The 13293-nt window shown below is 36.4% G+C and overlaps 1 protein-coding gene and 1 long non-coding RNA gene across 3 annotated transcripts in view; both read left to right on the top strand.

The window, feature by feature from the left end:
• The window catches only part of LOC138693122 (glucose dehydrogenase [FAD, quinone]-like), a 44552-nt gene extending 33431 nt beyond the window's left edge, over positions 1-11121 (top strand). Inside the window, exons 1-2 of one of the 2 annotated variants that reach the window (XM_069816764.1) lie at positions 1035-3861; positions 6176-11121. In XM_069816764.1, the coding sequence (XP_069672865.1) occupies positions 6187-8058 (1872 nt within the window). In that variant the 5' untranslated portion in view covers positions 1035-3861; positions 6176-6186 and the 3' untranslated portion in view covers positions 8059-11121. Of the gene's footprint in view, positions 1-1034; positions 3862-6175 lie in introns of those variants that run through there. The other variant, XM_069816763.1, reaches the window with a different exon arrangement.
• Positions 1-11121, top strand: part of LOC138693123 (uncharacterized) — a 29091-nt gene extending 17970 nt beyond the window's left edge. Inside the window, exon 2 of the long non-coding RNA XR_011330229.1 lies at positions 8672-11121. This is a non-coding gene — a long non-coding RNA (uncharacterized lncRNA). The remainder of the gene's footprint in view (positions 1-8671) is intronic.
• Positions 11122-13293: the final 2172 nt, after the last annotated feature.

Raw genomic sequence — 13293 nt, 5'->3', positions numbered from 1 at the left:
AAGTTACTTAGAACCTTAGGATACTCGAACTATTGTCATATTTAGTTTAAGGAAAGACCAAAATATGACATATAAACAAGAGGGATTGAAATAAAACAAATTTACGTGTCCAAATTTTGATATTAAATATACATTTTCTTACGTAATTTTGCAATATGACAAGATCTGCAGCAAGTTATAGACTAAAACAAAGAGCATTTGAAACATTAGTTAATGGAATAAGTCAACTTAGACTATAAATAAACATATTTCTTCAACAAAAATATCCCCACGTTAATTAAAAAAATTCACTTCGATATGACATTTTCATGGAATTGCTCTGAAATTATTTTTCCTATGTCAATGCGTAAAGCTGCATTTTATCCATTGTTATCAGAGCCTAAAGTGACCCATTAAAACACTAGTACGTAAAAAAGTAAGTAACCATTTTAGGCACTGCCTAAGTAAATGTAAGATTCAATGTACAATCTTCATTTGGAAGGGAATTAATGAATTAACTCGAAATATCATTATATATTACAAGTAACACAAAGAAGAAAAAAATATTCTATACATCAATATCTACAGTACATTTTAGCTCGTATTATTCTGTACTTACATGTAGTACTCATTGTAACAAGATTTAATATTCAACTGTTCCTAACCGCTTTGTTGATTATATGACCAGTTTGTCAACATGAATAAAATAGGCAATCATTCCAGGGATACTTATTTCTTAAGTGGTTCTGAGTTTCGACGGCCATGGCATTGTGATCTTATAATCTCTCCAACTTGAAATGTTCATTGAATGAAAATTTGTTCCATCGTAGAAAAAAAAATTGTACGACACATATTTCGCATCGTTTTCGCACGAGTGTAAAGTTTGTGAAACTCGTGCCAGAAAGAAGATCCTTACCAACTTGTCTCATAAATAACTATTTTGTTATCTGTATTCTTCTTTTATAAAAAAAAGTGCGAAGAAAAATTAAAAAAAAAAAAATTTTTTTTCTATTCTTCAGATCTCAAAACATACGAAGTAATATTTTTTACCACTCGTAAACTGCGGGAAATATTACCTTTAACTAAAGATTCCAATGTATGTATAGGTAACAAGAAAAATTATTCAATATATCAATTTATCACGCTGATAAATAAGAGGCCCCGAATTAAAAATATTCATATACAATGAATAGCTTAAAAATCCTCGCAATTTGGGTTTTATTGAGAGTATTTTCACTCCTTTTACGTCCGTTACATTTTTATTCCATAGTATTCCCAGATCGCCCGCTCAGAAGCTGGATATGCAACGAACCCTATTCAATCTGCTGATTTGGGTTGGCAACGTACAGGCCCCCAGAAAAGAATGGGATGACTGTTGGTGATGCGAAAGTGTACGTTCTACAGCGCAGTTCACACGATATCGACGCAGCATGCAGGAAGTCATCTGGCAGTGCATGCGTATTTCCACTCTATTCTGAACCACACACTAGTTATGTTATCAATTATCTGTCCATTTTTGGTAAGGGTCCCTGATTACGTCCGTGATCTTTAATCATTTCTAAAAGTATGAAAGGAACTATACGGCAGAAAGTCACATACCAAAGGGGGAAAACAATGTTATTCTGAAACGACAAATGTAGGACAATGACAAATACAACAAGGACCACAAGAGAGATCAGAAGAATCACGAAAATGACTAAGACAAGGACCACGATAAAGATTACAACTAGAACCAGGACCATGAGAAAGACAACAACGACCACGAGAAAGACAACTATTATAAGGTCCAAGACAAAGGCCAGGACGTCCACAAAGACCACGATAAGAATCAAGACACTGGCTACAAAAAGCACCATAATAAGGCTCACTATAATGATCACAATATGGACAACAAGGACCATGACAAGAACCACGACATGAATAATTTGAATCACGATAAGGACCAAGACGTCGACCACGATATGGATCACGCAATGGACTACAAATTGCCCCGATAAGGACCAAGATCACGACAAGGACCAAGATAACGATAAGGAGCAAGACCACGATAAGGACAATAATGAAGACAATTAATACCACAATAAGAATCATGACAAAGATAGAAAGTACCATAAGGACCATGACGAAAACAAGAAAGACGATAAGTACTATTACAATAAACAGGATCATGATAAGGACCACGTCAAAAAGAACAAGGAGCACAGTACGTAACACACCAAAGATATCACTATTAGGACCACGAAGAAGACAAAGACAAGGACTACGAAGAGGATCACGACATGGAAAACAAGCATCATGACAAGGATCACCACATGGACTACGGTTGGGCTTAGAAGAGCCATGAAACAACATGATAATGACCGGAACAAAGAAAACAAGAGCAATGATGAGGAGAGCGACAAGGACAGAACAAAGATAAAGCAACGAGAAGGTCTACGATAAGGATCACGATAAGGATCATGATGTAGACCACGACAACCACTATGATAATGGTCATAAGGACCATGACAATGACCACGATAAGGATCAAGACAAGAACCAAGACTGACTACGACAATGACCACGATAAGGATCACAAGGACTAATATTAAGATAATTATTGTGGCAGAAACAACAAGGACCACGATAATGACCATAGCGATGACATAGACAATTATAAGCACCACTATAAGAACAAAGACACAGATAAAGTAAACGACAAGTATCACCGTAAGGAACACGACATGGACCACAAGTAACTCGAGAAGAATCACGAGAAGCACCAACGCCCCGATAAGGGCGATAACAAAGACAACAATGATCATAAGGATGAGGACAACAAAAATCACGATAAGGAACGTGATAAAGAGGACAAGGACCACGTAAGCATCATAACAAACACAACAAGGGCCATGATAAGGGTCATGACAAAACAAGAAAGACAACTATATGGACCATGATAAGGACAAAGACAAGAACACAATTACGATCATGACATGGACTACGAACAGCACTGCGACAAGAATCACGAAAAGGACCACGACAAGGAAGATGAAAGAATCACGATAAAAAACGACGATAAGGATTACAAGGACTATGATAAGGAAAACAATAAGGACTAAGTCCACGATAAGGACCGTGACAAAAACAACAAATGCTATGATAAAGCCCATGACAAAGACAAAAAGGAGAACGGTAAGGATCATTACAATGACCTTTACAAGGATCATGACAACGAAAAACCAAGGACTATTGTATGACAAACGCATCAAAGAACATAACATGAACAACAAAAACAACAAAAATTGAGTTAAAGATCAGGACAAAGTCAACAAGGATAAAGATAAGGACCATGACAAAGACAAGGAGAACCACTATCAGCACCACGACAAGTTCAACGACAAGAATCACGATACTGACCAAGATAAGATAAGCAATAATAATCAGAATAATTTGACTCTACGTGTACGGAAAATGAAGTAGAAGCATGATACTCGTATTACGCAAATTCCAGAGTGGCAGTTTGCTTCCTTCCGTCCTACAACAGGCCACGATTGTCTAGCAAAACATTTGCACCGAAAAGGATTCCGGACCAATTCATTCAGTATGCTATTCGATTCACACGAGGAAATGAACAGGAAACATATTGTGCGCTGCATGGATATAAGATTATCTAGAGAATGCGACCTATACTGAGAATCAAGTATGGATTAGTAGCGACTATGCGAAATTCCTGCCATTCTCAGGACCCGACATGGAACACTTTATCGTGGACTTTATCGTGGTCTTTGTTGTACTTGTCGTGATACAGCTTTATCAGCACTTTGGAACAGCACCTGCCTGTGGAAAGTTCAATGGGCTGGATAAATGCTCGTGTCTTCACTCGCCCCGGTGGCTCATACGGTTAGTATCTAAATGTAATTAACTATTATTGTTTTTAATTAGTTTCTTAATGCTTATCACAAACACTCTAAATTTCAATGTTATTACTAAAAAAATTACCGTACCTCACTTAAAATGATATCTGAATTATAATCATTTACTCTTTGTTAATATGTTCCAGATTCACGTATTTTATTATAAATACACATATATACACATACATATATAAGTACACACACATATATATATATATATATTCCCATAAATATTGAATTAAAATAATACAGTTTTAAATTTTCTATTGTCTATGAGCATTAATACTTACCGGAAACCAGTTTCATTTTGTACTGCTCGTACGTTTAATCCCAAGACTCTGTACAGCTCCGTTCTGACGTTATAAAGGAAATAAAAGAAGATTCGCGGATATAGTGCTCGAACCTACTGCATTGCACATGAGACGTGGAAAACTTATCTTCTTCTAGTTATGAAGCTTTCGACATCAAGGCCCAAATTTCAATGTTACTGCACGATACTTATATAGATTTGTATATTTTTAAAACAACTTTTTTTCAATTTTTCAGGGGTTTCGGAACTAGTTACAACAACAATCCATATAGATTGAATTGAAATAAATGGATTACGCGTTATTTTGTATATCTGGGGTCGGAGTCTCCGATCATGCTTAGTGTCTTGTATCTGGAACATGGAATATTCCAACTTCTCATTCTTTTTTTGGAGAGGGGGGGAAATGTACCTACATGTGATTTAGCATAAAAGGTACTGAGAAGGATATAACACCGGCTTTCTTCTTGCCACATGAGTATAAGACATACCGTAACATAAAAAGTAAACTCTACTGATGTTTTAAATACTGAGTATATTTCGCTAAATATATTATATTCTACATCTTTTACACAAACTAATACGATGAAACATGTATCGTACTATATTCTAGAAATAGACACATGTGTATTGTCACACAATTTAGAGAGATGCGGGGTGCCTTTAGTTTTGCTTATCCTTTGTGACACTAAGAATACAGTAGTATAAAAAGGAGAAATATAAAATGTTTATACTATACTGGGTCTATATGCGCAATCAACCAGAAAAAGAAAACGTGAAAACGTCACTCAAAAACGGCAAAGAATTTGTTACGAAATATCTGCAGAAAAGAGGTGCATAATTACGCGATTTACACTACTACCCGACAGAACGAACTTCCGCCTTGGAAAATATGTACAACAATTAATGTTAAAAAAAACATGAAGCTAATATAATAATTATTGTAATTAGATTTATTGGTTGATTATATAGTCTTATTAACAAATTTATTTCATTCTGTTTATTATAAATATTTTCGTGGATTAAGACTTCTTACAAATAATTTACAATAAATTAATAGAGTATCTAATTTTAGTATAAAACAAGAGATGTTATAGCCTCAAATTTAATAAAGTCATAATAAACAATACGATTTCACTCAAAAGCAATAAAATTAACCTCAAAAAGTTTTCACTCCTGTGACATCTTCGCATCGTAACATAAGCGCGGTGCAAGGCCATACAGCAAGACTTGCTGAGCAAGTCCCCCTTCCCGGGTATTGTATTGTATTGTATTGTATTTATTAACATTCCGTGGTATTCATACATGCTTACAGCTAGAATATGGAACAAGTCAAAAAACTTAATACTATTATAAAATCTTAATTTATAGTCACAGTCTAGATGAAATATATACAGACGAGATTTACAATATAGTCTACTAGTACAACACATAGTTTTAGTATCAATTTCATGAAGTGTTATTGAATGTCATGAATTCACCTACAAAATAGAAGGCGTGAGAAATTAGGTACTTCTTCAATTTGGACCTAAATAATTTTATGTTTTGAGTTTCATTTTTTATATCGATAGGGAGGCTATTAAAAATGTTTACTGCCATATAACGCACTCCTTTTTGATAGCACGATAGACTTGCCGATGGAGTACCAAAATCATTTTTTTGACGTGTATTTATGTTATGAACAGTTTAACTAGTTACAAAGTTCTCACGATTACATACGAGGAAGACTATTAATGAAAAGATATACTGACAAGCCATGGGTAGGAAAAGGGACAGTAGGTTTCGTACTTTAGAACTTGTAGTTGTATCCCTTGATGTATATTCTCTTAAATTACTTTCTAATAAGACTTGTGATGTGTATATACAAGATTTCCTTGTAATTTATTTCATATAGGAATTTTAATCTAAAAATGGACAGCCACAGTTAGCAGTGTTCCTTTTGTTCCAAGGGATCTTATTCAGAATTATACACATAACATTCTTTTTGTTTCAGGAAACTAAATCATGGAACGCTGGACGCTACTGCTGATAAAAATATGCATTCTGAACATCTGTAAAAGCAGGGGCATGAATAACAGCACCTGGGGACTCACAGAAGGAGTATTGAAACTTATCAGAGAGGGATCAAATCATTTCGGTCAAGAACCTACAGACACAAAACAGCTACTCCCAGAATACGACTTCATCATCGTGGGGGCAGGATCTGCGGGTTGTGCTCTGGCTAACAGACTCTCTAAGATTTCAGACTGGAAAGTTCTTCTCATTGAAGCGGGACGACAAGAAAACTATATAATGGACATACCTATATTAACGACTTTCTTTCAATTCTCCGAAGCAAATTGGAAATACAAAACAGAACCATCTGATCATGTTTGTCTCGGAATGACGAATAGGCAATGTTCGTATCCGAGAGGGAAAGTTGTTGGCGGCACTAGTGTGATAAATTTCATGATCTATACCCGAGGAAACCGTAGAGATTATGATAATTGGGAGAAGCTTGGTAATCCGGGATGGGGATTTAAAGATGTTTTACCATATTTCCTGCAGATCGAAGATATGAACATACCGGAACTTGCAAAAGACAAGCGTTACCATTCCACAGGAGGAGAAGTGACTATCAACTACAATTCATATCGAACTCCAGTAGGTGAAGCTTTCGTTGCCGGTGGAAGAGAGCTGGGACACCGAATTGTGGATTATAACGGCGAAACACAAACGGGGTTCAGCTTTCTACAAACTACGACGAGAAACGGAACAAGATGGAGTGCATCCAGAGCGTTTCTACATCCTATACGAAATCGAAAAAACTTTCACTTAAAGAAGAATAGTTTAGTTACAAAGATTCTTATAGACCCTGTATCTAAGTCTGCTTATGGTGTGGAATTCATTAACAACAATAAGAAGTATATCGTTCGCGCAAAAAGAGAAGTAATACTGTCTGCAGGTGCGGTGAATTCCCCTCAACTCCTAATGTTGTCAGGTATAGGACCGAAAAAACATCTGCAAGAAAAGGGTATCTCAGTCATACAGGATCTGAAAGTAGGTTATAATCTTATGGATCATCCAGGCTCTTTAGGTTTAACGTTTATTTTAAACCAGACAGCTACACTGTTGGTTGATGATTTACTAAACGATGGTAAGCATACAGTAGACTATTTGTACCGTCACGAAGGTCCTTATTCTGTACCAGCTGGATGTGAAGGAATAGCGTTAATCGATACAAAAAACCCGTCAAGTATAGACGGTGATCCTGATTTAGAACTACTCTTTTTCGGAGCTAGCATTTCTACTGACAAGACATTCCATAAGGCGTTAGGAATTAGCCACATTTTATATGATTCTGTTTATAAGCAATACGAGGAGGTCCATAGTTGGACGGCAGTTCCGTTAACTCTGAAACCAAAAAGCAGAGGTAGAATATTACTAAAAGATACAAATCCATTTGACAAGCCACTTATATATCATGACTTCTTTGAGCATCCTGAAGATTTAGAAACCCAGGTTGTCGGCATTAAGACACTTTTGAGACTTAGCGATACGAAAGCATTTCAGAAATACGGCTCAAGAATTTTCGATGAACCTTTACCGGGATGTAAACATCTGCCTTTCGGTTCGGATAGCTACTGGGCATGTTTTGCCAGAAATCTAGCTACAGGGATATGGCACCTCTGTGGTACATGCAAGATGGGTCCTACATCCGACCCTGATGCCGTCGTGGACTCTAGGTTGAGGGTGTACGGAGTGAAAGGTCTGAGGGTTATAGACGCTTCGATTATGCCAGTTGTCCCTTTAGCACACACTAATTTTCCGTCCATGATGCTGGGAGTTAAAGGGGCAGACATAATCAAATCAGATTGGGGAGTGTTGAATGTGTGAAGAAATATCACAATTAACAATTAAGTGCTGCAGTGTCATGGGAGTTATGTGGTTTTATTTCGATTACAGACACAATTTTCATTTATTAGTCCATAGAAATTAAACAATTTATTTTGTTTATTGTATACAATCTATATACACAGATGTGTTATTAAAGTGTGCTACATATAAGACTATTTTGAAGTTCACTTCAGATTTCTTCCTTATATAGCTGTAATGGGGAATTTGAATCCTAAGGACCCAAAGACGTATTTAAGCATGATACATACATAATAGGCACTAAAATCAAAACCAGTCAATATTTATAGTTCTCAATGAAATAATTTTTCGAAAGAGAATTTTATTGACTAGTCGACTGCTGGCCTCACGCCCACATGCCGAAGCAGAGGTGGACGATCATCCAACCAGAATAGAGGTATCGTGTGGTTAGCACGATGATCCCCCCAACCGTTATAGCTGGTATTCGCAACCGGATTTCGCTACCTATATTAGCTCCTCAAGTGCATCAGATGCTGGGTGGTCACCGGTCCCATACACTGGCCGAAATTTCATGAGAAAATATCTTCCCACATGAAGACTCGAACCAGCGCGCATTCCGTAACGCGAGTCCTAGGCGGGATGCCTTAGACCGGGACGCCACGGCGCGGGAAGAATTTTATATATTTCAAACAATTATTTCTGATATAATTCTAATTCTAAATGGATAACTAAAAATTTATGATGTCCCAGTGTTATCAAGGAATGACATATTTGTAATGTTCGTCCATCTAAAACACAAGCGTTTTCATGAAAACTTCTTGAGGAACAACAACTCTTGATTATATATGATCACTGATACGTCTCCTTTCCTTTCACATAATAAGAATGCAATTAATGCCAAAAAGAAAACTCCTTTGTGGCCCATTATTTGTATCCGGAATTATTGTTAAATAGTTCAGAAAGCATTAAAAAGCATTACAAAATTCAGTTCAAAGGTAATGCAGTTCGAAATGCTCTTTCAATTCCACGAAAAGTAACGACTGCTTTAATTTATGAATTATAACTAAATCTTGCTGAAATGGTAAAAGAAGCACAACAGTTTTGAAGACAACATCTTAACAAATTATGCCTACGTGATTGCTGATGATCACGGACACATTCCCTATATCTTTGTGGCTAAATAAGACTTCATATTTACCGGTACTGTAAATTTATTCTTATAAAAAAACAATACCAGAGGAGTAGTAAAATACATCAAACCCATTCTTGAATCCCAGAGGGAATTGAGGAATCTTTTTCAACAACTTAACAATAAATTCACTATTTGGAAAAATAAGAGCATTCATCATTACATTGGACGATGTCCTTCATATAATAAATTGTATTATAACACAATTTCGAACCAAACTGCATACAAAACGCCGTGTATATACAAAATAATAATCTCTTATGCTAAGCTTTAATCAATGTACATGACTCACGATCTCCAATGAGATCTTATAGGACTATCATAAGACAAAGAGAAACATTCACTTGCTTGGACGGAAGATAAATTTCTTCCGTTGCCCACACCTGATATTGAACCTCAGATCGCTTGGTTCGGAAGCCCATAAGCTATAGATATACTGAAAATCAACAATGGCTTTCCATTATATCCCATTTAAATAGCTATGCGACTTCCTAGTATATATTCAGATGTATTCCTATATACCAGTAAAATCACAGGATGAAATTATTCCTATTCGTGTTAAAGGGTTACAAGCGACATTTGTTTGCCATTTCTTGCTCACGTTTAATTTCGACGCTGAGTAACCTCGACATTACCTATCGAGATCGTTAAATAAGATACCTAGGATTTTCGTGGACTGCTTGTCGTGATGATACTTAATCCTACACTATTTTGCCTTCTCCTACTCTTCCGCTTTACATACTAGCTATCGAGTTTGATAAGATAACTCTCGTCAATGAATGAAGTACAGATTTTCTATTATCTTTCGTGATAGTAGGTCAGAATTATTTTGGAAGTTACAATGAAACCAACTCGTTTATTCACTTTTCATTTTCAAACAGATTAATTTCTCTGGGATATATTTTACCCCAAATATTTAAAGGAATTTGCTTGTTCTATATAAATTTGTTGCATAGATTTAGATGGGATAATTTATCAATGAAACATTCCTATTTATCCTTTTGAAAAACTTGAAAGCGAATTTTGTTGCTTCCAGTTGTTTGCTGGCCAAATGAAAGTAGTCCAATGGTAGAGGTACTACCTCAAAGCGTTTGAGAAAGCTTTAGAAATAAGATAATAAAGTGAAAATGAAATGATACACTTGGACTCGAATACACTAATACCACAGTCTAGTATATACAGTCACGAAGCTCAATACGTAGTAAATATGCATCCATGGATAGTTGCTGACTACTTACTTACTTACTTATTGGCTTTTAAGGAACCCGGAGTTTCATTGCCGCCCTCACATAAGCCCGCCATTGGTCCCTATCCTGAGCAAGATTAATCCAGTCCCTACCATCATATCCCACCTCCCTCAAATCAATTTTAATATTATCTTCCCATCTACGTCTCGGCCTGCCCAAAGGTCTTTTCCCCTCTGGCCTCTCAACTAACACTCTATATGCATTTCTGGATTCGCCCATACGTGCTACATGCCCTGCCCATCTCAAACGTCTGGATCTGTGGTCGTGCCGGAGAATCAGTCCCATTCCGAGGCTTATTGTTAGGTTTCGTAACAATCTGTTTTTTACGGTGATGGGTTGTTAGCCCTTCGCCCAACCCCCAAGCTGGAGGACCACTCCTTATCGGCTGTCCACGACTGCTTATTCAATATATTCGCAGCTACCCAGGATCGCTAATATCGCCTCATTACAGACAATGCGAAATAGCACCGGCACAGTCTATTGTTACTAGCACCCTCACAACTCAAGCTTCGTGACTGTATATACTAGACTGTACTAATACCATCTTAGTTAATTTAACCTGTATAGTACATAAATACAGTATTATATTTGTAACAATTTTTTGTGCACATTGAATAATTTTCCATATAAATAAATTATTTTGTGCGAGCTCGTGTTCTATTTTGTTGTATTTACAGCTATAGTTGTTAGGCCTTGAAAATTAGAATTCCCATTCAGAAACTTGTTTGCTAGGGAAACCATCCTTCATAACATTAAACTATACTGAAATATACCCATTATAGTGCACTTATTGTTACTTACAGATACCAGTTCTGCGAAGACTTCGGAAAAATATTGCTCTAAATTTTCATTGTAAAATATATTGACTTTCCAATTTTAAAAATACGATCGTACAAATAATATTATAAATACATGTTTGTAGTGCATGACAAAATCTCAGAAATAGATTAGCTCGCTCCGCTCGTTTTTTTCTTTTTCAAACTTTTCCTCTACTTCGTGTAAAGCACTTCCCAACAAGCTGCCTCCCAACGTAGGTATACTCTTAGGCCTCATTATACTGACATATGATTTACAAGTATATACAAAGTAGAATAAGAAGAAGAAAAAAAAAAGAAATTGATAAATATATTAAAATTTAATTAAAATATATTTTAGGAGCGTAAATGATTATTTACAATCTGAGTGATGTTGAAATGGACTGAGAAATGATGAACGCCTACAGAATCAAAAGCTTGTGACACATAGAACATTACAACCGAGACATGTTTCTGCTCATTTTGACTCTCTTTAAACGCCCATCAACCAGTGAGGTATTGATAAACGTACCTGGTTGGGAAACAGATCCTCTTTCATTGTCTCCGAGAATGATGAACTGTCTGAGTATTCTATTAAGTGGTCTTTCTATTAACCGTCGGATTACCGATCACAAGGAAATAGGCCGTCAATTAGCAGCGTCATATCGCCACCATTTCTCTTGTTTCTCATTTCTGTCAAAGGTTCATGCTAATGAACACATGTTACAGTACACCTGGTCAATGAGTCTTCCATACTTTTCGAGTTCATCTAAAAATGTTAAATGTTATGTTTCATTTAACGACGCTCGCAACTGCAGAGGTTATATCAGCGTCGCCGGATGTGCCGGAATTTTGTCCCGCAGGAATTCTTTTACATGCCAGTAAATCTACTGACATGAGCCTGTCGCATTTAAGCACACTTAAATGCCATCGACCTGGCCCGGGATCGAACCCGCAACCTTGGGCATAGAAGGCCAGCGCTATACCAACTTGCCAACCAGGTCGACTTCATCTAAAAGATACAACGATTTACTGCCCATTATTTGAATATATGTGCCTACATAATTCTGAAAAAATGGTGCATTCAGTGGCTATTAGCAACATTAATTTTAAAACCTTACTATTTTGTGATAATCAACTTATTATAGGGAGAACTAAGAATCAAGTTCAAAGGGCTTTATACGTTAAGCCATGTTACTGATTAAAAATTTCAACATGTATAACCCTAGATCATATATACCCAGATTGCTCGGCGTTATAGGCTTGGACGGTAACAACTTTTGTCAGGTTTACTATGCTGCCATCTAGTTGTTACATAAGGAGCCAAGTCATAACTCCCATTCGAACTGCATTAGCGACTGTACTGCCATCGTGTTCGTTGACGGCGGACGGATGGCTATCCTGGCGGTTGTTCTCTTCAATGTGCATCCGATTTTAACATAGGAATGAGCAATCTATATATGATCTGGGGTACAACCTAAGTAATGGCGTTCCAAGCACTAAAACACACGAGGTAAAACTGTAGTAGACAGAAATATAATGAAATAGATGAGTGACTTTAGATATCTATGACATCATTTTAGTTATCAGTTTATGTTGAAATAAACTAAATATATTGAAAGGAATCTGTTGGACAACACAATGACCATAAAAGCATAAAGTCGAAAAGGAAAAATCACTGAAACTGTACAAAGTCACCGCATTGCCATTACTACTGCATGAATGCAAAGGTTGAACATTAATTTCACACCATCTAAGGAGAAATGAATAATCAGATATGAGATTTTTTAGTTTTGTAGAAGAATAGAATAATCATTAGCTCATTAGTTATGTTACAAGAATTGCATCTGGAATTAACTGCATTTACAATTGAAGATCTCTCTCTATAAAAGGGATGTTGTTGTTGTTTAGTCAATTGTAAAAAGATAGGTCTGAGCCTCACAAGTGATATCAACATGGTATCACTTATGAGGCAACTAGGCCAGGAGATAATGGAGTAGAGTGACTATTTCCTTTCCCCTACATT

The sequence above is a fragment of the Periplaneta americana genome, chromosome 17 (genome assembly GCF_040183065.1).
Source record: "Periplaneta americana isolate PAMFEO1 chromosome 17, P.americana_PAMFEO1_priV1, whole genome shotgun sequence".
NCBI lineage: Eukaryota > Metazoa > Arthropoda > Insecta > Blattodea > Blattidae > Periplaneta > Periplaneta americana.
This window is presented reverse-complemented; position numbering and strand designations above follow the sequence as displayed.